Genomic DNA, 23,770 nt, shown 5'->3' on the forward strand with positions numbered 1-23,770 from the left:
GAACAAACAAAACTATTTTTATCTGCACATTTACAGTGGTTCCAAAAACTGTCCCCACACAGTCAAATTACAGGTATTATTGCTGGAGAAAAATGAGAGGCTGATAAATCATTTAAACGTTTCCACCTTTAATGTGACACATAGCTCGGGAAAAAACTAATCTGGTGAAGGAAAGGAATGCTGCAATAACCTGGTTGCATAAGTAAATAGACCAATAAAATACATAGTTAAAGTTCCTGTTGTCTTCTTGAGTTTACATCTGCTTTCAATCATATTAAATTTGATTACCTATAAAGAGTTGCCCACATCCATCTTTTAGGTTAAACCATAGTTTACAGAGACCCTAGTGTACACAGACGTTACAAAACACAGAAAGGATATATTTTTACAAAGCTATTAGCCAGCAGAAGAGTGCAAAAAAGACCCATTACATCAGGCAAAGTGAAGACAGCCATCAATAACTGGAGAAAACAACGGGACATTTACATTACACAAACTAAACAGTTTTACAAAACTGATGAAAAGACAAGACTGCTGCCAGGAGGCTGACAAGAATACCAAAGGAGCTGCAGGGCTTTCCAACAATTTCCTGAATTTCCCATATGTCTGGACAAAGGAGAAGGGGAGAAGCAAGCCTTGTTGCAAAGAAAGCATCAAGACCAGACTAAAATCTCCCCATATCTTGCAAGAGGAACTGCCAGGATGAACTACTGAACAGCAATTCACTGAGCATCAGCAGAAAAACACCATGCACACACGGGAACATGCGGTGGAGTTACTTTATTTAAAGAGGGAACTGACATTTTTTTTTTTAAGGTGGGTAAAACTGCAAACAGTTCCAAAAATCAGTCAAATTTGACCTAAAACATTCAGGTGTGAGCAAAACAGCTGAAAATGAGGATCGATTTTATTCTTCAGCATTTATGATTGTGCATACTTATGCAACCCAGTTATCGTAGCTGTTTCCCCCTAAACAGATTTGTTTGCTTTTTATTTCAATTGTACAGGATGTGGGTCACATTAAAAGGTGGAAAAGGTGGGATTTTAAATAGGGGTATGCTCTCAGAAGCATGGGATCACCTTAGTGGTCCGTGAAGCCCCATAGAGCTCAGGCAGCTTCATCAGAGTGTCTGCAGGCGTGTCTTGGTCAAGGATGCCATAGATGAGAGGAGGAACTGAGGTGAAGACCAGATTGAACAGGATGAGCACCCAGGAGTTGATCATGACGCTTCCAGAGTAACCACAGAAGAACTGATACCAGAACAGCAGATTTACGTACATCTGCACACATACAGACACACAGCATTTGGAATCTGATCTACACATCTCTTCCATGTAAATTCACAAAAAAGAGAAGTTAGTTTTCACGAAGCTGGTGAACAGCTCTAACCACATTCTTGTAGATGAAGTAGAGGATCATGTTTGCAAGGCGGTGGTAACACCAGTGGCCGTGAACCAGCAGCAGCTTCTTGAGGTGTTTGAACCTGGAAATGGCAAAGTCGCTGGACATCACGGCCTGTGGAGTGAAGTAAAGTGACCTTGTTAAAACATTATGACACTTTGACAGAGCCCCATCCTCTGTGTTTGTCCAAGGTGCAGCAGCCAGACTATGTTTTCTCACCTGCATCCCCTCCTGACCAGAAATCCCGATTCCTACATCAGCCACCTGAATCATGCTCACATCATTTGCTCCATCTCCTTAAAACACAAAAACACCTTTAGATGAATTTTCTCCTGCTTGTTTGATAGTTATTTCATTACCCTGTCTGTGTCCTTACCCACAGCCAGTGTCATGACACCAATCTTGTCCCGGATCAGCTGAACCACCTTGCTCTTTTGAAGCGGTGTAGACCGGCAGCAGATGACCGCCTTACATTTACAGCTCAGTTCCAAGAAGCTGCCTTTCAGCTCCTCCTGCAGAGCCCACTCCAACGTCCGGCCATCGATGACCAGGATAAAGCTGCTGGTGCTGTTTAAGGAAGACTCCTCTCTTTCTTCTTCATGCTGGACTTCGCTTAAAAGCTCCTCAAGCAGGGCTCCACATGCTTCCTGAAGGAAAAAGAACGAGAAGAACAGTCATGTACATATTTGTAGATCAGAAACGAGCTTCCAAACAAGCCCAGTCGCAGCTCCTCAATCCCCTACCCTGCTTCCACAATTGGCAGACAGTAGTCGGTCACTGGAGCGGAGCAGTTTGCAGGCATTGGCGATGTTGATGGCCGTCTCCTGTTTGTCTCCGGTGAGAATCCACACTTTGACGCCGGCCTCCTGCAGGGCTTCGATTGTCTCCGGGACATCCTCTTGCAGCCTGTCCACGATCCCCGTGCAGCCTGAGTGGGAACGCAGATGGAAAACATAAACTTTATATGCTGCGGCTAACAGCATTAATGCAGAGGAGGTATGTCTGTATGTCAGGTCTCCTACCCAGAAGAGTGAGGTCGGTCTCCAGCCTCTGAGCTGAGTCTAGCAGCAGCTCCTCTTGGTTCTCGATGCTGCTCTCTGCCAGTAGCTGCCTCTTAAGCCAAACTTCATACTCCTCTTCCTCCAGAACCTGACCATAAAAATGAGAAGATGAAGTTCATCAAATGGCTTGTTTAGAAGGGTTGCAGGAGAAAGACGCTTCTCCCAAAATACAAAATGGAAGCACGACTGAGGATGGCAACGTTGCATCTGAACAACAAAACTTTACTTTAATATCATACTGAATTATAATCCGTCACCTTTTTAGCGATGCATAGTGTGCGGAGGCCTTCTCTGGCGTAGGTATGCAGGTGTTTCTGAGTTTGTTCCCTGATGTGGCTGTAGATCTCCTGAGCCTGTTCTGAACATGGGAACAAACGTGTACAATGTGATAAAGAATCAGAATAATTTAAAATAGACTTGAAAAGTTAGTTTATTTCTGTAACTCAGTTCTAAAAGTGAAACTCGTATTTAAATTCAACAGACAGCATGATGTTTTTCAAAGGGTTTATTTTTTATTATTAAATTTTGTTATGGTATACACAAGCAGTTCTTGTTAATGGCTCTACTGAGGTGTTCAGGAAGCCCAGGTTGATTTAATGACAGCCTCCTGCAGTATAACACAATAATATTATGGTCATAACAAAACATTTCTCTATTAAAATAGATTTTTAAATGATTTTCATGTGATATTCTAATAAACACTTGAATCTACACGAATCTACATTCTGTTTAGCTTGAATTACTAAAATAAATGAACTTATTCTAATATATTGCGGTGTACCTGTCCAGATCTCACAGCTCATCTTATAATCAGTGGGTTTTCATCAGAACTCCAACCAGAATCTTTCACCAGCATCTCCTCCCTCTTTACCTTTCTGTGTTTCAGCCAGGTCCATGATGACAGAGTCCGCTCCCTTGGTGTACACCACCACCTGTCCTGTCACGGGATGGCGGACCACCACAGACATCCTCTTCCTGTTGGAGTCAAAGGGCAGGATGTGAAGCAGCTGCACGACCAGAGAGCCGATTCCTGGCAGGTCCACCAGCAGGCTCTCAGCGGAGCGGCCCCTCAGGGTGCAGTGGTACGCCCGGGCTGCGTGGACCAGAGCCGCCTCATCAGGACTCTCCGCCTCATACAGCAGCTCATCGTCAATGTCCTCCTCTGACTCTCCATCTCCGCCCATGCCCTCTAGGTTCTGCTTAACCCCATCACCATCTGCCTTTATCTCCATTAAGTTCTCCAGGTCCTCCCTGCTGCTCATCGCTGCAGAATCCTCTCTGTCCCCCCTGTCAGGCAAGTCCACTTTAGTCTTCAGTTTGCAGGTGTCCTGGCTGCACTCCAGAGCCGGGTCTGACCCGTCCGTGCTGTTGTTGGGAGGGGTGTTGAAGGTGAAGGAGCTGGTCTTCCCCCGAGTGAACAGCTTGCTGGTGAAACTGCGAGGGCTGCCTTTGATTTGTGGAGGAGAGAATGAATAGAAGCTGAGGCGTTGGAACATCAGCTTCATTTCCTCCAGAGACTTTAGAGGTGCTCGAGCTTCAGCGACCTAAAGGGAAACCAGATTACGACATCACTCCTGTTAAATGATCTAAATCAGGGCCTTACAGAGGTAGTTCCTACTTACCATGTGGCGGGGCTGGCTGGGTGAAGATACCACTACGTTGTTACAAATAGCCAGAGCCAGGAAGAAGTCTGTGATGTAGGTGAGCTCCAGGCTGGACAGGCTGGCTGAGGAGCTGCCTTTAAGATGCAGAGCGGAGGAGGAAAGACAGCTCAGTTTCCTCACCAGCTCAGGGTCCGGGACCACGTCTTTCGCCTGAGCAAAAACCCAACAAGAGCCAGCATCAATATGTACACTTTCATGCACTCATCCTAAATACCAGACTGCGAATCAGATGTTTTGTGGTTAAAATAAAGAAAATACTTAACATATTGATTTTCTCTACTAAGAATTTTTAGGGAATCAAAGTTAAAAAAAGAACAACAAATGTATTTCTCAGTAAGGGGCCTTATTTTCCAATTAGAAAATACCCAAAACACTAATTCTTACTGATGTTTTACGAAGCAAAAGTTAAGCAGTTAAACAATTACTAGAACATTTCTTTAACAGGTTTGAAGAGTCCTAATCCTTCACACTCTAAATATTCTGTGGTAAAATCTCAATGTTCTGTGACCCATTTAAACTTTTAACCGTCTTTCTGCTGCTGTCTGATCTTTGAACCTCCAAAGAGGACAGAGTTCACTTCCTGCTTTCACCATATTCCCATTATTCTCCAAAGGGCGATGTTTTGCAGTATCTTCCAAAGACTGCATAATAAATTGCTACTAAACATCACACAAAATGGAATAATAAGAAGAAATGCACTAAAGAATAGAAAATATGCCTTAACGAATAAATAAATGCCAGTAGACTAAATCTTTTTGCAAGCCATTTTATATTGCTTTAAACATATTTTATCCCTCTACACAACAGGCCAGTTTTTGTTCACATTGCCGTTCTAACAAACCATGCATATGGGATGCATATGATGCATGGTCAAACTTTGTTTTCATGGATCTGAACTAAGTTCCTCAATTTATCTTTAATTATACCTTGATGTTATCAGACCATTGTCGAATAATTGCTAAACAGGACTTTGTTTAAAAGTTAAGATCAACAGGTTCACAATAAAAGTGAAAAGAAAAAAACAAATCACAGTTTGATTATTATATATATGCCACACTGTTGTTAAGCAAGAAAAACTATTCAATCTTGCTTCCAGGCATTTGGGCTGTAGTGTATAGGATCTCATTGTCAAATAACAGTACAGGACAGCAACACAGGGACTGAATCCTGCTGCCTGAGGTGGAAAACATCATATACTTGGCTTGGTGTGTGCGAGAGTCTGACCATGCGGCTGCAGAAGGCACCGGTCCTCACTGCGGCGTGACCGGACAGCTGGTCCTCCTCCTCTGATGACTCTGCAGTAAGCGTATGCAGAGACACAGAGCTGCGGTTGCAGCTCAGGGAGCGACAGCTCAGAGATTTCCCACTGCAGGCCGACTTCAGAGTCACGGTGCGACCGGCCGCCTCGTTCTGCTCCGCCTCGTACACCTGCAGCCTCCGAGCTGCCACATAGAAACAAAGGTTAAAACACATCGAGAGGGAATGCTGCCGTAAGACAAGGAAGAAAAATGCTTTATAGTGTAAAAATCTAATTCCTTAAAGCTTTTCTAGAAGGACTAGATTACTAACTGCAGTGGCAATCTTTCACCAACAGATGGCGAAGAAATTCCAAAGATTTATCACAACATCTCACCGTTTTCCACATGTGGATATTCCACTCCGTAAATGCTGCAGCGACAGAACACCATCTTGTTCTCCGTCAGCGTTCCGGTCTTGTCAGAGAACAAGAACTGAATCTGACCCAGGTCCTCTGTGATGTTGAGGGCCCGGCACTGGATCCTGGAGTCCAGCTGCTGGTTGTACAGGTCCAGGTCGTTGTGGATGAAGTAGATCTGACCCAGCTTCACAATCTCGATGGACACGTACAGGGAAATAGGGATCAGCACCTGTTGGGCAGAAATCCGTGATGAATGTTAAAGGAAAATACATTTTTTTCACCTGGCTCCATGTGGCTGCCTGAGGCTGATTCTTGTCTCTAAGGAATGTATGAAAGGTGTTTTTGGACCCTTTGGGACAAAAGTCAGTCCATCCATGTCTCAGACCATGGTACTTAACAGGAAATTGGGGGAATTCTACGTCCACTTTGTGGACGAGTCCCCAATTCAGTCGAAAACTATAACCTCAGACAAGCTAACTGTAATCCCTGCAGCATCACACTCAGGTGTGAACTGCTTCAGGTCATAGTTGGAAGAAGCCAAAAGATCCACATTATCTGCAAAGAGCTAAGATGAAACCCTGAATTTCCCACAAGGGATACAGTCTTCTCCACAACTACACCGTTAGTTCTTTTCTAACCTGCACTGGAAAAAAGCTGTGGACACACATCCTTCTTCGGAGATACAGAGACCCGATAGCCTGTAAAAGCAACACCGACAGCGGATTCTCCCCAGGTCATGAAAACAAGCATCCACTTGACAATCAAACTCCCATAACTCTCTCAGCAACGCTGAGTCCTCCTCCCATCCTACACTGCTCCTCCTGAATCTGAGGTTTAATAACTGTTCTGGGTCCTCCACTTCTTTGTGTGCATGATTGTACATCTGATAACCTTTAGGTATAGTTTTCAGGACTTTGTCCTTTTAAAAAGTATCACTAATATAGCTTCCTGGATAAGGTTCTGAGATTTTACATTTGAATAGATACTTTTTTTCTTTATGGTACAGTTAAGGCATTTTTCATTGTGGCTCCATAAAAAGAAATCAAGCTACCAAATGCCACCAGAGCAGCAACATCTTTATCTACCTTGCATTAAAGACCTGTCTCTATTGAAAACTCAACTTGTACTCAGTTTCACCTAGTCTAATAGAAATCTTTATAGATGGTGTTTTCATGTATTTATTGGTGCCATTTTGAAAAAGAAATAACAGTTACTTTAAAAAGGAACCTTTTAAAATGTTCTAAGGTGTATCTGATTGTCCTTAAATGGTACAATGACTGTTAAAACAAGCTTTTTGGCCACACCTGGAGTACGATGATCATAGTCCAGAACACATAGAACCCGGCCAGAGCTGGAGAGGTCTCACCATCGACCTGAAAGCCTACGTCTTTAAAGGTGTTCAGCCAGAGGCCATGACCTGGAAATGCAACACAAAAGCCCAGAGCAGCTCATTACACTGAAGGTTATATTTCTAGGTAGCCAGAGAATCGAAAGCCAGTTCATCACAGTTATTCTGAAATCAAAACCTGCTGCTTTTGTCGGTTTGTTTCGTGTTTTTTGTGTTGCTACACACCTACAGCTGCAGTCAGACACATGACGATGAGGAGGGCAACACACCACAGGACGTCTGTGTTAAGATGCTTCTCCAGCTGGCTGCGCTTGTACCTCGGGCCGCTGTTGTTCATCATAGCCTTCGTCTCATGACCTGAGTCATACAATAAGAAAACAAATCATTTGGTTCTCTGCAACACTGAAGACTCAGCAGAAATGCAACATAACTTTTTTTATTGATTTAAATATCAGGACGTGATCAAATAAAATCATCTGCCTCCACTGGAATGAAACACAAGACTTCTGAAACAAAGTCCATAAGACAGATGAGACCATGGTAGAGATGTTTGTCCAGAATGCTCAGCACAATGTTTGGAGAAAATCAAACCAGTGGTCACACACGGTGGTGGAGGGTTGATGATATGGGCTTGGTTTTAAAGCCACAGGGGACAGGCACCTTGCAGTCTTTGAGTTAAACATGTACTTCTTATATCAAAGTCATCTAAAGTCAATTGTAAGGCCATCTCAGGTTGAAGTGTGGAAGCGTAAAGCTCTGTTTGAATAGATTAAAAGTGTTATTATTGGGTTTACCATTATAAGATGAATTCTGTGAATTCTTTCTTCTGTACATATAATTTTTGATGAAGATGATTCTGTGCGCTTTTTGAAGAATAAAGTTCCCCTCTCGTGAGGGCTGTGTTTTGAGAGATGTTCCTGAGTATTGTGATAACTATTTAGCTCAGTGATTAGACCGCTTGCTCCCACAGAAGCTTGGCCCAAACTGGGTCATCAAAGAACAACGGTCACGATGGCAGATAGAAAAGTATCTGTGTGTTGTATTGGCCCAGTCAAAGTCCAGAAAGGAATGCCTCGGAGAGATGAAGCAACCCTAGAGAAAACTGAAGGCCAAAGTTCCTCCACAATGATTTAGGAGACTGATAATCAGGCCTCTATTTTAAAAATGAAATTGAGATTTACAGCTTGAGTGTGTAAAGAACACCACTGTTTGATTACAGCAAAGAGAAGGACATGCCTGAGAGACCTCTGAGATGTTTAGACTGTATACTGTATTTATCATTGGTTTAACCGCTGTAGTCAGAATGGGCACAGAATCTGATGCTGGTAGTGTCTCTCTCAGAATAAACACTAATGCTTCACAATCCACAGAGCTGATTTAATCAAGCACGTAATTAAGTTATCATAAGTTGAGAAAGCCACATTCAACGTGATTCATGGTTGTAGAATGTATTCTTTTGCAGTCAGCCCTCATAAAGATGTGTAAAGAAGCCCTAAAATAGATTCATTTTACACTATGTGCATCTTACAGGTTTTCTCTCTTCTTATCTGGGGAAGGTGATGGCTTTCAGATTTTGTGTCTCCTTGTGATTTTGTGTCTGATTAACCATTTCTATGTTGACTTGGCTGTAAGTGTTCAATAGTAATCCTGCTGGAAGGCCTAATGACCCCTATTCAGTTTTTTGGCCACAAAAAATCTGTTATTTTATAGAATCCATGATGATAAGTAATCTACCTGGATCCAAAGGACATTTGGAGGACAAACTTGTACACAGCATCACCGATCGTCCACCACACCTAACAGTTGGATGATGTGCTTTATTACATATCCATCCTGAGTTTCATGGCAAACTCAATCTTGGTCTCATCTGTTCAAAGCATTCGGTTCCAGTTAGAGTCCTAGCAGACTTTGCATGTTTATATTTGTGATGGTAGGACAGAAAATACTTGTTCCTGGCATGCTTCCCAGACAACCTGTTGGCATGTAAATAACACCTAATGGTTTGCTGTGGACACTTGGTGACTCCAAGATTTCCCTTTTTTGCTGCTGTTTTCCAACAGTGACCTTAGACCTCCTACATCCTCCCCTCTGTGCAGAGTGTCAGGCTAAATATGGGTTTATCACAGTTCCAGCTGTTTTAAACATGTTAATTTTTACTCTGACTGGAGATGCAGACAGATTTAGGTGATTAGCTACTATGTTGTAGTCATTTCTTTATTCATAAAGAAGAACACACATCTGCCTTACATAAATACAGTCATATTCACAGTATTTATTACCTCTTGAATCTTTTTCACATTTTGTCATATAACCACACACAATTTATTTCACTTGGACTTCTTGTGATAGATCAACACAAAGTATTGAGTCATTGTGAAATAGAAGGGAAATCATGCATGGTTACCCCTAAATAAAATATTTGGCAAACAATCGGCTCCAGAAATCCCCAAATTAGTAAAGAGAGTTGAGGTGTAAGGTAATCTCTGTATAAAAGCAGCCATTCTGTGATGGTGCACAAACATCACCATGAAGAGCAAGGAACAAAGCAGAGCATTAATCAGGGAAGCAGGCGAGAGAGCTATGGTAACTCTGGAGGAGCTGCAGAGATTCACAGCTCACGTAGGACAACAATTAACCATGCAATCCACAAATCTGGCCCTTGCTATGATCTGTGGAGATGACCGCAAAGATGCAGAAGAAGGTGGTCTGGTCAGATGAGACTAAAATTAAACTTTTACTACATGCAAAACACTCAAGGGTGCTGAATAAAAATGCATGCCACACTTTTTTTTTAGATATGTAAAAAGAAATATGTACTACTTGGTGGTGCTGGTGTATATTGGTTGGTGAATCATAAAAAATCTTACTAAAAACACCCAGGGGTTTGTGATTGTAACGTGATAAAATGTGACCATGTTTAAGGATTGTTCATTGCTCTGCAAAGTTTGTTTTTACTGATAGAGTGGTCTCACCCGCGTAAACCACGATGCCGACCACCGTCTCTGTGTTGCGGATGGTGCAACTCCTCAGAAGAAGGTTGCTGCTGTGGAGGCCAGCCCGAACCTCACCCGAGTGCTCGCTGTGACTCAAAATAAAACCCAAACACACCATGATCAGCTTCACAGTACCTGCCTGAGGCGTTTAAACCCTGCAGCATAAAACCTAGACTCACATGTAACCTTTGAACCTGCTGAGGTCATTGTTAGGGTTCTCACACTCGATGCGACTGTGGAAGCTCTCCGGTGTGAAGTCTGCGCCCTGGAAGATAAACGCATCAGATGCCATCAGAGTCCATGTCTGAATGTATGTAAGAACTAAAAATGTACCCCAAACAAATGTTCCTTAGTGAGTAAAATAGCTTAAGTAGTAATAATAATTGAAAGCTTAACCAGGCTAGAAGGTTAGTAAGCTCTGCATCATCTTCCTGTAGGATGAAAGCAAGCCTTTTAGTGCAATACCACCCAAGACCACTGGGTGGTAGCTGCAAAGCATCTAAGGAGATGCACTGAAACCAGCAGCTTTTCGCAGTAAATTCAAAGTCAAAACATCCATCAAATGAGCCATTATCGCACCATTATCTAGATTCACAGTGTCTGGACAAAGCACATCTGGTCGGTTTGGAAACAACTACATACATGTAAACCCTGAAATAAACACAGTATGATCCATTTCATGTACCATGTCTTATTTTGTCTCAAAGCTCTGATGGATCAAACCTAAGTCTGTAGTCGACATAAGGACACCGTCTCCAAATATTACAGAAAGATGCATTTTAATAAATTAGAATATCATCAAAAGGTTGTTTTAGTAATTCAACTCAAAATGTTAAACTCGATTAATTAGACACACAGAGTGATGTACTTCAGTTGTTTCTATTCATTTTGATGATAATGGCTTACAGCTAATGAAACCCCCAAATATATTTTTTTTCATATTATATGAGACCAATACAATCCTGCAAACTGAGAATATGTCCCACATTTTGACTTTTAGTTCTGTTTTTAAATTTAAAAAACCCAACAGCTTGTATGTAAAGCAGCCTAATCTAGGAGGCTGTGTTGACTGCTAATAAACTGAGCGCATAGAGGTCACATGAAAGTTAAACTGGTGTTTTGGCTGCTGGTAACCCCTCCTCCACAGGAAGACGCTTTGAAGAGGCAACAAAAAGTCCCTGGAGCCTTCTAGGTATTTGTTTTTTATTTTTACATAAAACTGACATGAAATTGAATCACATTTACCAGGTTGTGAAATTAAAATGTCCCTGATTTTCTTTCCAAGTCTTTCACATTTTAAACTAAAGCAATCTTTGCCCTTTCACTGTTTGGTTAAATGCCTTTTCTAAACACACTACTTACTAGTTTACTTTCCATATTGTTTATTCCTTGATGTTAAAGTTATTGTTTTGCTCTGGGTGAAGATAGTTGTCATGTACTGTTAACCCTTGAATAATAAGAACAAATCTCTGCAGAGCAGGAGGCAGTCAGTATGATGCAGTCTGTGTTTAACAAAAAACCTCAGATCAGCAGAGATAAATATGACTGACTTTACATTACGTACCGTGTGATGGCCTTAAAGTAACACATGCTGGTAAGAGTCCAGAGAAAACAACATAGTGATCTGCCTTTTTCAGCTTTAGATGGCTTATCATTAGTGCACTAATGTATAGTTTTCCTGTGAGAAGCAGTGAAACAGTTAAAATTGAACAGTTCCTGTACTGAAAAATGAAGAAATGAGCAACACAATCAGCTTTCCACTGTTGCCACATGCTTGCTCAGAATGAGTCAACGATTTGAAGCAATCAACATGGCTTCCTTAGATGAATTTTGTTACTTTTTTGAAAAAGGGAAACTTAAAAAAATTAATTTGACCGTACAGTATCTCACAAAATGAGTACAACCCCTCACAGTTTGGAAAATATTTCTGGTATGGCCACCATCATTCTCCAGCACAGCCTTAACTCCGTCTAACATAGATAAAGTTGAAAGGTGGTGTTACCTGTAGAGAACCTGACACAACCTGCCTCAATTTCAGGTTGGTCTCTCCATCCAGGTTCGCAGTTTCAATGTAACAGACACCACGGGGGTCAGAGGAGTACAGCAGCAGCAGGTCAGCTGGGATGATTTCATTACAGGACAAACGTACAAAGTCTCCAACTCGCACATCCTTCCAGCACCGGTCAATGTAGGACTTCTGCTTGCTGTGGTGAGACAAAAGGACAGAAAAATAGAAAAATGTAACATACATTAATTCTCGTTTAACAATAACAGAAAAGACATGCTTCCATCCCCAACAGGTAAACAAAACTTAATAACTGATGAACAACACACATTGTGATTTGTCACAGCTTCATAAAAATAACCAAAATTTTAAAAGCCAAAACTGAAAAATCATTTTCTGTCGACTATTGACTTTATTAGGCTCTCAGATCATCCTGAAAGTCAGTCAGTCAGTCATTTTCTACCGCTTATTCCATAGTGGGTCGCGGGGGAGCTGGTGCCTATCTCCAGCAGTCTATGGGCGAGAGGCGGGGTACACCCTGGACAGATCGCCAGTCCATCGCAGGGCAACACACAAACAACCATGCACACACACATACACCTAAGGTCAATTTAGAGTGACCAATTAACCTAACAGGCATGTCTTTGGACTGTGGAAGGAAGCCATCCTGAAAGAATTTAGGCTAATGCCTATTTCCAGTGTTGCTTCAGTTGATTCATGTTTGCTGACCTGGACATCTGTACAGCTCTCTTAAGGTTCCACAACACAATGTCAATTGGTTTGAGGTCTGAACTTTGACTAGGCCATTGGAACACACTGTTTCTTTTCATTTTTGGTCATTCTGTTGTAGTCATTCTGATCATTGCCCCGTTTGTTGGGCCAAGCTTCAGCTGTTGGACAGCTGAACCCACATTAGACTCTAAAATACTTTGGTATGCAGAGAAGTTGATGGTCAACTCAATGAATGCAAGGTGCACGATTCCTGTGACTGAAAAACAAGCCAAAACCATCGGATCTCCAGTTCTGTTCTTTACAGCTGGTATGAAATTATTGTGTTATGAATACCCCAAATGACAGTTTCATTTAATTAGAGAACATTGTTCCAAAAGTCTTGTGGTTTCTTAATGTTCAACTTTACAAACCTAATTCAATTTAGAGACAAGAGTCCTTCTCTTTCAACCAAGCCATACTCTCATGAACTTTACCATTTAACATGCTAAGTGAGGCCTGCAGTTTGAGATGGGTTCTTTGGGGTTTCTGTTGTTATTCTGAGAATTTCTCAGCCTGATTTTTGGGGGGGGGGAATTAGCAAGGACGTTGACTCATGTCGTGTATATGTTGTGCATGTTTCTCTCTGTATAACTGTGGACTTTTGTTTGGAAATGTCCTTTTAACATTTCCAAGATATCTTACCATATTAATTCCTGGGGAAGCAAAAAGGCTGAATTTATTTGTTTTAGACTGTTTTTTTTTTGTATACTTTTTTGATATACACGATGCAACATGATACATATTGTTCACACAAGGTTGGATTTACTTCACATATGGGCAGTTGTGGTCCAGATAAATGTTATGGTTCACTGATAATCAGACATCAAGATACACACTTTTGAGCTGAACACTACACATTTACATCAAAGTCTAGCTAATCATTAAATGAAAAGACAGAGGAGATGGTCTTTGGCAGCACCACTGAGACCCTCCATGTAGATGTTGGCTCCTTGATCAAGTACAGGTCCTTCTCAAAAAATTAGCATATTGTGATAAAGTTCATTATTTTCCATAATGTCATGATGAAAATTTAACATTCATATATTTTAGATTCATTGCACACTAACTGAAATATTTCAGGTCTTTTATTGTCTTAATACGGATGATTTTGGCATACAGCTCATGAAAACCCAAAATTCCTATCTCACAAAATTAGCATATCATTAAAAGGGTCTCTAAACGAGCTATGAACCTAATCATCTGAATCAACGAGTTAACTCTACACACCTGCAAAATATTCCTGAGGCCTTTAAAACTCCCAGCCTGGTTCATCACTCAAAACCCCAATCATGGGTAAGACTGCCGACCTGACTGCTGTCCAGAAGGCCACTATTGACACCCTCAAGCAAGAGGGTAAGACACAGAAAGACATTTCTGAACGAATAGGTTGTTCCCAGAGTTCTGTATCAAGGCACCTCAGTGGGAAGTCTGTGGGAAGGAAAAAGTGTGGCAGAAAACGCTGCACAATGAGAAGAGGTGACCGGACCCTGAGGAAGATTGTGGAGAAGGGCCGATTCCAGACCTTGGGGGACCTGCGGAAGCAGTGGACTGAGTCTGGAGTAGAAACATCCAGAGCCACCGTGCACAGGCGTGTGGAGGAAATGGGCTACAAGTGCCGCATTCCCCAGTCCTGGGCTACAGAGAAGCAGCACTGGACTGTTGCTCAGTGGTCCAAAGTACTTTTTTCGGATTAAAGCAAATTCTGCATGTCATTCGGAAATCAAGGTGCCAGAGTCTGGAGGAAGACTGGGGAGAAGGAAATGCCAAAATGCCAGAAGTCCAGTGTCAAGTACCCACAGTCAGTGATGGTCTGGGGTGCCGTGTCAGCTGCTGGTGTTGGTCCACTGTGTTTTATCAAGGGCAGGGTCAATGCAGCTAGCTATCAGGAGATTTTGGAGCACTTCATGCTTCCATCTGCTGAAAAGCTTTATGGAGATGAAGATTTCATTTTTCAGCACGACCTGGCACCTGCTCACAGTGCCAAAACCACTGGTAAATGGTTTACTGACCATGGTATCACTGTGCTCAATTGGCCTGCCAACTCTCCTGACCTGAACCCCATAGAGAATCTGTGGGATATTGTGAAGAGAACGTTGAGAGACTCAAGACCCAACACTCTGGATGAGCTAAAGGCCGCTATCGAAGCATCCTGGGCCTCCATAAGACCTCAGTGCCACAGGCTGATTGCCTCCATGCCACGCCGCATTGAAGCAGTCATTTCTGCAAAAGGATTCCCGACCAAGTATTGAGTGCATAACTGTACATGATTATTTGAAGGTTGACGTTTCTTTGTATTAAAAACACTTTTCTTTTATTGGTCGGATAAAATATGCTAATTTTGTGAGATAGGAATTTTGGGTTTTCATGAGCTGTATGCCAAAATCATCCGTATTAAGACAATAAAAGACCTGAAATATTTCAGTTAGTGTGCAATGAATCTAAAATATATTAATGTTAAATTTTCATCATTACATTATAGAAAATAATTAACTTTATCACAATATGCTAATTTTTTTAGAAGGACCTGTACATCAAACCAACTGTTACTAACCTGATCAAGGTTGATGCTGAATTAGTTAGAAAATCACATCAGAACAGTTAATACAGTTTTATCCATTTGAGGCAGTAAAGATAATTCTTACTCAGCTGCATTTTGAAACACTAACCAACGTCTTTGTTACCACTGAGCTGGATTACTGTGAGGAACTTTATAACTAATCAGTTATTCCTCTCTCTCTCAGCTCCAATGGGCTCAGAATGCTGCTGCAAATCTTTTCACTGCCACAAGAAATTTTGACCACTGGATAATGAAGGTATATCAATAGAGTCGTTGCTTTCAAATAATTTTTGGTACATTTTTACACTCTCTGACAGTTCTAAGGAAATAGAGCAACCAGATGATTGCTTTTGCTCAGATGCCTGTTACACTGTGGAGATTAGAGAATACGAGGTAATTAGCAATAACTCCTTGTTGATAATCAATGATGCTGCATATCAGTGTCACTGAACATGAAAGCAACATTTAGAAAAAACAGACTGATAAAAGTTGAGCTCAGAGGAAGGCAGGTTAATTATTTAATATTCCTCTGGATTGCTTATATTATCAGACACCTCATAATAATAAACTTCCAAGTCTCATTTACTGAAAATGATCTCTGTCATTCTTAATATAATAACCCAAGGGTAGAGGGTAAGTGTTCAAAGTACATGTTTACTCACATTATGCCACTTCATGACACTCTGAATACACTGACCCATTTCTTCTTGTTTACTGTAAGTATAACAAAGATGCAAAACATTGATAATTCAATGGTTATTCATTATCTAATCCACCTCATCCCAACCTACAGACAGAGACTAAGAGCTTCCAAACCCGCGGTTCACACTGTTAAGAAGTGGACTGAGGAATCAAAGCAGATGCTACAGGCCTGCCTTGAATGTACAGGCTGGACTGTTTTTGAAACTTCAGCCACTGACTTAAACCAACTAACTGATGTGGTGACATCATACATCAGTTTCTGTGAGGACATGTGTGTGCAGACAACAAGAACAACAAGCCATGGTTTACTCCACACCTCAGGAATCTGCGCAGGGACAAGGAAGAAGCTCACAGCAGTGGAGATTGGGCGCGGTACAGGCAGGCCAGGAACAGACTAACAAAGGAGATCAAAGCAGCCAAGAGAAGCTATAGTGAGAAGCTGAAGAACAGACTTTCTACTGGTGACACTTCAGCTGTATGGACTGGTCTGAGAAACCTGACTGCCTATAGGAGCCCCCCCACCCATCCTGAACAGAGTCGTCTCCTGGCCAACCGTCTGAATGGCTTCTACTGCAGACATGACAAGAAGCCATTCACACCTCAAATCATCCCCTCTACATCCCATTCAGGAACAAATTCCTCCCATAAAGCAACCAACCTCCTACCATCAGATCCTCTGCCTGCACTACAGATCTCCGAGGAAGATGTAAACAGGCTCTTTAACGTCTCCTCATCATGGCTGAAAGCCATGTGTAAATCAACTCGCCGCGATAAAGGCCCAGCAGAGACTGTACTTCCTGAGGCAACTCAAGAACTTCAACCTTCCACAGGAGCTGCTAGTCATCTTCTACACTGCCATCATTCAGTCTGTCCTGTCTTCATCCATCTCAGTGTGGTTTGGCTCATCCACAAAACAGGACAGGTCCAGACTGCAACGAATAATCAGGAATGCAGAGAGAATAATCAGGGCTGACCTTCCCTGACCTATACAGGTCAAGGGTCAGGAAAAGAGCTGCTAAAATCTCTGCAGACCCCACACACCCTGCACATAAACTGTTTTTACCTTCAGACCGCCGCTACAGAGCACTGTTCACTAAAACCAGCCGCCACAGAGACAGTTTCTTCCCCCAGGCTGTTTCTCTGATGAACATTCAATAGAGTACAAAACAACAGCATACAAATGTTGCAAATGCACCTTTGTATATATGTATATTTAAGGACATAAAGATATATGCATAATATATCTTATAACGCATAAAATAAAACCAAAGGACATAAAGATATATGCATAATATATCTTATAACGCATAAAATAAAACCAAAAACAAAACCAAAGAGCAAAGTGTACCTGAGTCAAATTCCTTGTTTGTATGTACGAACTTGGCAATAAAGCTGATTCTGATTATAGTCAATACTTTCACCTGAACTTTAAAGAACTGAAACCTAACGAAAACAAAATTATGTGCGAGTGTGTTTAACCACCAAAGGTTGCGTATAATTGTTTGAACTTCAAGTTTTAATTGAATATTTTTCTTGCAATGCTCGATAAACGCCTGGCAGCTTGTCTCTGTCATCATTTGTTTGTCTTCCAATTTGCAGATATCAGTCATGCATCCTCTGCATCTCCATCAGTGGAATGGAAAGAGGGAGCTGGAGAGGGATGTCTCCAGCTCCCTGCGATAGAGCCCTTGCCTGAAGGGAAATACAGACTATATTGCCAGAAGTATTCCCTTGTTTTCTTTCAGAACTGAAACAACTTCAACTCTTCTGCGAAGCCCTTAAATAAGGTTTAGGGGTGTGTTTGCAGGAATGTTTAGTGCATTTGTGAGGCCAGACACTGATGTTGGGCAAAATGTTCTTCCACACCAAACTTCCTCATCCATGTCCTGAAGAACCTGACTTTGAACACTGGTGCCCAGTCATGTAGGAAGAGGAAGGGGCCAACCTGTTCTCAAAAAGTTAAGGGCATGAAATTATAAAACATTTATAAGAATGACGAAGAATTAAGAGGTAGTTAACTTGAAATTGTTCCGACCCCAACTCATGAAAACAGTCTTACACAACTATCTCCCCTCCAACAAACCTTATACATGACACAATGTAGCCAGTTTGGTGTCCACCTGGCAGCTGTCAAACCCAGAAATATCCATTGGGTGGCCAAACAGAGAAGAATGCTTGGTCACTCCAGAACAGAAGCTGTTTTCACTGCTGTACATGCTAGCAAAATAAAAACAGCTAAAATGATTAGTTTTCAAAGCCAACCTCACTAGAAACAAACTCCAGCACATCAACATACTATATTCTTTTAAATTCAACGTCAAAGCTTGTTTGAACCTCTGAGAGATCAAACTTTTCTCTTTTTGACTTTGTACCTTCGTTCTCAATTTTATCTGAAGACTGTTGGTCACCTTTGTTAAAAATAAACCAGGTTTATAGTGTTAACGGCACAAAAACACGTTTTCTGTCATTACCTTCTAAAACTAGAAAGGAAGAAATTCTTACTTCCATGTAACAATTAGAGGAAATCTGTTAAAGTTTTAAAGAACCAGAGGAGCATACCTGCAGTAAACCTGACAGGGGAGATGGTTGATGAAATGATCCGATTTAAACCTGCGGTAGTCCTCAAAGATGTCCTTAATGGCTGTAACTGTTAGCACCAGTATGATGGGAATCAGAGAAACCTCTGGCTGGAAGGCCTCCACGACCGGGACAAAGTTTAAGGCAGCGAGGAAGATGAAGTAGACATTGGCAAAGCGATGGAGCTGCACAAACAGATTCTTGGGGAGAAAGGACAGGAAGGAATACTTTGTGGTCCGGATTTTGTTTCTTTTGTATAACTTCAGATGTTCTTTCAGCTCCTCCTCCTCAGTGAAGGAAGGCACTACAGTTCTCCTCTTCTTCAGGTGATCCTTGTGTGTCCCAGGAGGTCGTTCCAAGCTATACATCGGTACACAGCAGCAGTTGATTCAGAGGCTTTACTCTCTTGTCCTCGATGTTCTATCCAAACAGTAATTTTCATCTGGGGTCTGTTCTTCCTCCTGCCTGATCAGACTCTTTTCGTTTGTCCGCCACATGCTGCTGAAGCACAGACGCACCAGGAAAAGCTCGGACTCGGGGAATTACTGGCATTGATGAAGCGATCATTGTCACTCCACCACAGACCAAGGTCAAGGTTCAACTTTTACAGCCACCTCTGAAGACTGACAGATTATGCAAGCATATGTAGCAGACGGGGAGTGCCACTCAGCTGCAAAGCCCGGGTGCTGGCAATTATTTCCAAGAAACGTCTCAAAGATCAGAGCAGCACATTCTTTGCATCTAAGAATAATGCTTTCATAAAGCTTACAGGTATAAATCGACTCTGACTAACAGCCAACATAGAGACAAATGTAAAATAACTTGCAGGATTTGCAGCTTTAAAGAACGAGTTTAGATGAGGATAAAGGTGCTTAAAATCCACTCTGTGTCTTGTTTCTTTAAACTGGACAAGCAAGATCTTGTCGTATTTTCCTGAAGACCTAACCGTCCTTGAGTTTACCACTCCCACCCCGAGAACTTAACACAAGCAGCGCAGAGAGGAGAAAATCTTAGCATTTTGTGCTAGAAACCCTCCACTTGTACCAGACATTGTAAGGTTAGTTTAAACCAGAAGTCCCAGGGAACACAGTTCATACTCAAGTTGCACTCCCTCATTAAAAAGTACATTGTTTTTTAAAGAGGGGCGCTCTGAAGTAGTTAAAATTAGTCGGTAGACACTTGCTGTTTACTAATATTCAGAAGTACCAAGGTTTTAGAAAGTTGCTGTGTCAACACAGTTTCTGTGGCCCATTCATCAGTCCAAATAAGAGAACACTGTTTAAAACTACAACTGGCAAGCTACAAGCTGAGTGGAAAGCTGTTTTAAAGAAAAGTAACGAGTTCAAGTTATACACCTTGGTTTTAAATCTTTCTTCTTCTTTAAGACTATAAAACAGTGGTGCTTTTACCCATTGTTATTATATGCTGAGATTCTGGTACCAAGCCAAGCCCTACTATTTGGTACCTTATCTGCAGAAAGCAGAAGTTAAACTGAGATCAGTCTGCAGACAAATAAATGAATTTAACAGTTAATCAGATCTCATAAACATTTCATACCAGCGCACTGTTTGCTCAACTAAATGTTGAGTTACCGCGTAAATTACACATACCGACACTGCAAATTCTATAAATCCGCCGGATTAGCAAAGATTCATCGTCATGTAGCAGAGCAGTTTCATTTATTCTAACAAGGAGCTAGTTTATAAAGCAAACTACATGTTGTGGTGAAAACCAATTTGAACCACGTATAAGCTCTTACGACTGGCTTTTGTGGCTTAATCGTGCAGGCTATTAGACACATTGGTGGAATAATTGAATATAGATTTATCTTATATATTTCTCCTATTCTTTAACTTGACTATTTGATTTTATAAGCTGTCATGATGTTTGTGTGAGTAAAGGATGTGATGAGTTTGTCTGCAGGCAAACATCAAAAGTGGAGCTGAGCTTGCTGAGAAGGAAGTAGTCCAGTTGAGGGTGTCATAAAGAGGGTGGCTGATTGCGCTGAACAGAAGACACTGATCTTAGGATTGGAGGAGACTGTGGAAGTGTATTGTTAAAAGATAATGGTGTTTATGACCTGTTTACGATGCAGCCCTAGAGAGTAACGTTCTTTGTAATTAGGGACCCCCGAAAGATAATAAAAAGAGAGGGTCAGACAGATGGTTTTCAGAGCGGTAGGAGATTTGTAACTGGAAGCACATCTCTGTCCATTCTCCTTGCTGCGAGTGAAATAACTAATTTTTTGTCTTTCTCTTCTTTTTGTGATGATTATAAGTATTTTAGGTTGTTTAAACCTGACACACATCTCCCGACTCTGAGCTGTTTAATTGTGGATTGCAGCTAAAACCCTTTATCAACCTCATGAACCCATCCATAATCTTTTCTTAAATCCCAGTATGTATTTGTGGGACAGAAAGAGGAGCACACAGTAAGAATACAAAAAAAACTTCGATAAACTGGCTGTGTTTTGCAAATAAAAGGTGGTCTAAATCTGGCAAATATTAAATAAAGTACACACTAAATGTATAGCCAGAAATTACTATGAACTGTAACTAGATTTGTTCCGTAAAGCCTGATGAACCAATCAGTAAATTAATACTTCAGACTGGTCTTCCTGAACACATAAAACACTGAATGACTTTCAACTTTCTGCTGGTACATTTAAACAAGACAGAGGATGTTGTCTTTGGACCAGAATGGTTCTGGATGGCATTAATGCGGCCTCCAGTGATAATGTAAAGAACTTTGGTCTCATGTAAGACAATGAAATGTGATTTAAATCCTAAATTAAACATATTTCCAGGACTTCCTTCTTTTACCTCTGTAATATTTGCAAAATTAGGAATATTCTGTTCCAGAGATGCACAAAAACTATTATACTAGCCATTTGTTGTTACAACGCTGGACTAACATAATTCTTTACGACCAGGAAGTTGCCCTCTAACTTCAGAACACAATTTAAAATTCTCCTTCTACTAACATATGAAGCCATTAATAATCAAGCTCCATCATAGATCAGATATTTGATTGCTCCATATGTTCCTAACTGAGCACTTGGCTCTCAGGCTGCAGGTTTACTAGTCGTTTCTGGAGAAATAATTTTAAATAATCAATACATCTCTGATCCTTTCCAGTGCGTATATTCTGCTGCCCCATCAGCCAAATTTATAAAACACACCAACTTCCCCTAACGTTGACAGAGAGTAAAGGTTAAACTCAGGTCTCAAAGTTTCTTTTGCAGCTTTGTTTCAACCACTAATTGTTGTTTTTCTGCTCTGAAGAACAATGAAATGAAATAAACCTGTCCAAAGTGCTAATGCTTTGAAGGGGGGAATTAGAACAGTTAAGATTGTTTCCTTTCTTTCATTTTTTTAAATCAAAAGCAGGAATTAATCATTGAAAATGTATTAGATTTTGATACCAGTTTATAACAGAACTCCACTCACCCACAAAACACGCGCACCAAGTTGTTGTTGACCTTTTTGTCGAACAGGTAGCGTCTGTAGTCCTCCAGTGCATCTTTAATGCCGATAACTGTGAGAACCACCAGCAGAGGAATCATTGTGATCTCTTTCTCAAAGGCCTCCACAACCGGCACCCAGTTAAGCAGCGCCAGGAACAGGAAGTAAAGGTTGGCTGCCCTGAGAAGACCAAAGGAGCATGTTATCCTGAAGGAACATGCAGTCAGTGGGAACATCAGATGGGGTGGTCAAGGCTGGAAACATCACAAATTGTTAAGGAAACATCCAGAAAAGGAACAGAGAAGAAGCTGGAATTTGTCTCAGACTGGAAAAAAATCTTTAGAAACGTTTAGTCGGACTAACAGGGCCTAGCAAAAATATTCCCACCTGCTTAGCATTTTTACAAATACAAATCTGAAAAGTGTGGTATGCATTTGAATTCAATCCACTTTTCTCTGACATGCTTTAACAAAATCCGGTGCAACAAATTGCCTTCAGAAGTCACCTGATTAGTACCTCCTGTGTGTAATTCAAAGCCTGTATAAATCCAGCTGTTTTGTGAAGGCCTCAGAGGTTTGTTAGAGAACATTGGTGACCAAACAACATCACGAAGACCAAGGAACACAGCAGGTCAGACAGAAAGATGTGAAGCAGTTTAAAGCAGAGTTAGGTTAAAAATAACAAAAACACAAACTTTCATCATCCAAAGAATTCTTCATTGAAAATGGAAACATGATGGTACACCTCCAGACCTAGCAAGAATCAGAAGGTGTCCATAATTGGATTTTTGGGCGACATGCAAAGCTGGGAAGATGAATGATGCTGAATAACATGCAACCCTAAGAGCAGTGGGGCCCCAAACGTTTTTCACAGGGTGGGCCACATGGGGCCATTAAAAATCTTGGGGTCTCACACCAAAATCAAAACCAATGTCTGACTTTGAAAAATGCTGTGATGCGGTAATATTAAGAAAAACACCTATTACAGACCATTTGTCTTTTGTTTTTGCATATTTACATTTAAGACTGACTAGAAAAGAGCACTTAAAGCCCTCCACAAAATAAGTATCACAGCCTACATGTAAAAGCCCTTAACTTAAAAAAATCCAAGAAGAGAGTCTCTGACAAGTGCAGGTATTTATTTCCCCTTTTAAGATAATTCGAAGATAATCCCTGCATCTTCCAGCTCCGTGAAAACTACAAAGAAAACATAAATGGATGTTCATTCAGTGTTTGACAAACAAGGTTCTAAACAGACCTGAATGCATTAACTGTAATGGTGATTTCTACAATTAATGACCAGTTTACTATGGTGGTGATCATAAAGTGTACATTGGTTAAATGCCTGTATGACCACCAAGTCAATGATCAGGCCAGATGATGTTTTACGATTTCTTTAATAGGCAAATTCAAGTACCAGGTACGGGTGTTTGTGGTTCTACAAAACAGAACACACAAATAAAACATTTGTGTATAATTCATTGTAATCACAACTTCCCATATGAGTAGATTACATAAAATATTACAGCCACAAGCTGTATTGTTAGCCTAACTAATTGGCCCAAAGGCC

The 23,770-nt window shown here is 41.1% G+C and overlaps 1 protein-coding gene across 5 annotated transcripts in view; it reads right to left on the reverse strand.

Moving 5' to 3' along the window:
• atp10d (ATPase phospholipid transporting 10D) overlaps positions 1-23,770 on the reverse strand; it is a 43,406-nt gene that overhangs the window by 2,327 nt on the left and 17,309 nt on the right. For 3 of the 5 annotated variants that reach the window (XM_047346164.1, XM_047346163.1, XM_047346165.1), the window contains 17 exons: positions 22,187-22,381; positions 12,128-12,329; positions 10,305-10,390; positions 10,105-10,211; positions 7,358-7,489; positions 7,089-7,201; positions 5,761-6,013; positions 5,352-5,569; positions 4,086-4,277; positions 3,335-4,007; positions 2,721-2,821; positions 2,425-2,551; positions 2,146-2,330; positions 1,779-2,049; positions 1,622-1,698; positions 1,391-1,516; positions 1,081-1,281 (listed from right to left, as the gene is read on the reverse strand). In XM_047346164.1, the coding sequence (XP_047202120.1) occupies positions 1,081-1,281; positions 1,391-1,516; positions 1,622-1,698; positions 1,779-2,049; positions 2,146-2,330; positions 2,425-2,551; positions 2,721-2,821; positions 3,335-4,007; positions 4,086-4,277; positions 5,352-5,569; positions 5,761-6,013; positions 7,089-7,201; positions 7,358-7,489; positions 10,105-10,211; positions 10,305-10,390; positions 12,128-12,329; positions 22,187-22,381 (3,259 nt within the window). Of the gene's footprint in view, positions 1-1,080; positions 1,282-1,390; positions 1,517-1,621; positions 1,699-1,778; positions 2,050-2,145; positions 2,331-2,424; positions 2,552-2,720; positions 2,822-3,334; positions 4,008-4,085; positions 4,278-5,351; positions 5,570-5,760; positions 6,014-7,088; positions 7,202-7,357; positions 7,490-10,104; positions 10,212-10,304; positions 10,391-12,127; positions 12,330-18,719; positions 19,280-22,186; positions 22,382-23,770 lie in introns of those variants that run through there. The other 2 variants (XR_007035209.1, XM_047346166.1) reach the window with 2 other exon arrangements.

Source organism: Girardinichthys multiradiatus, chromosome 19, assembly GCF_021462225.1.
Source record: "Girardinichthys multiradiatus isolate DD_20200921_A chromosome 19, DD_fGirMul_XY1, whole genome shotgun sequence".
Taxonomy (NCBI): Eukaryota; Metazoa; Chordata; class Actinopteri; order Cyprinodontiformes; family Goodeidae; genus Girardinichthys; species Girardinichthys multiradiatus.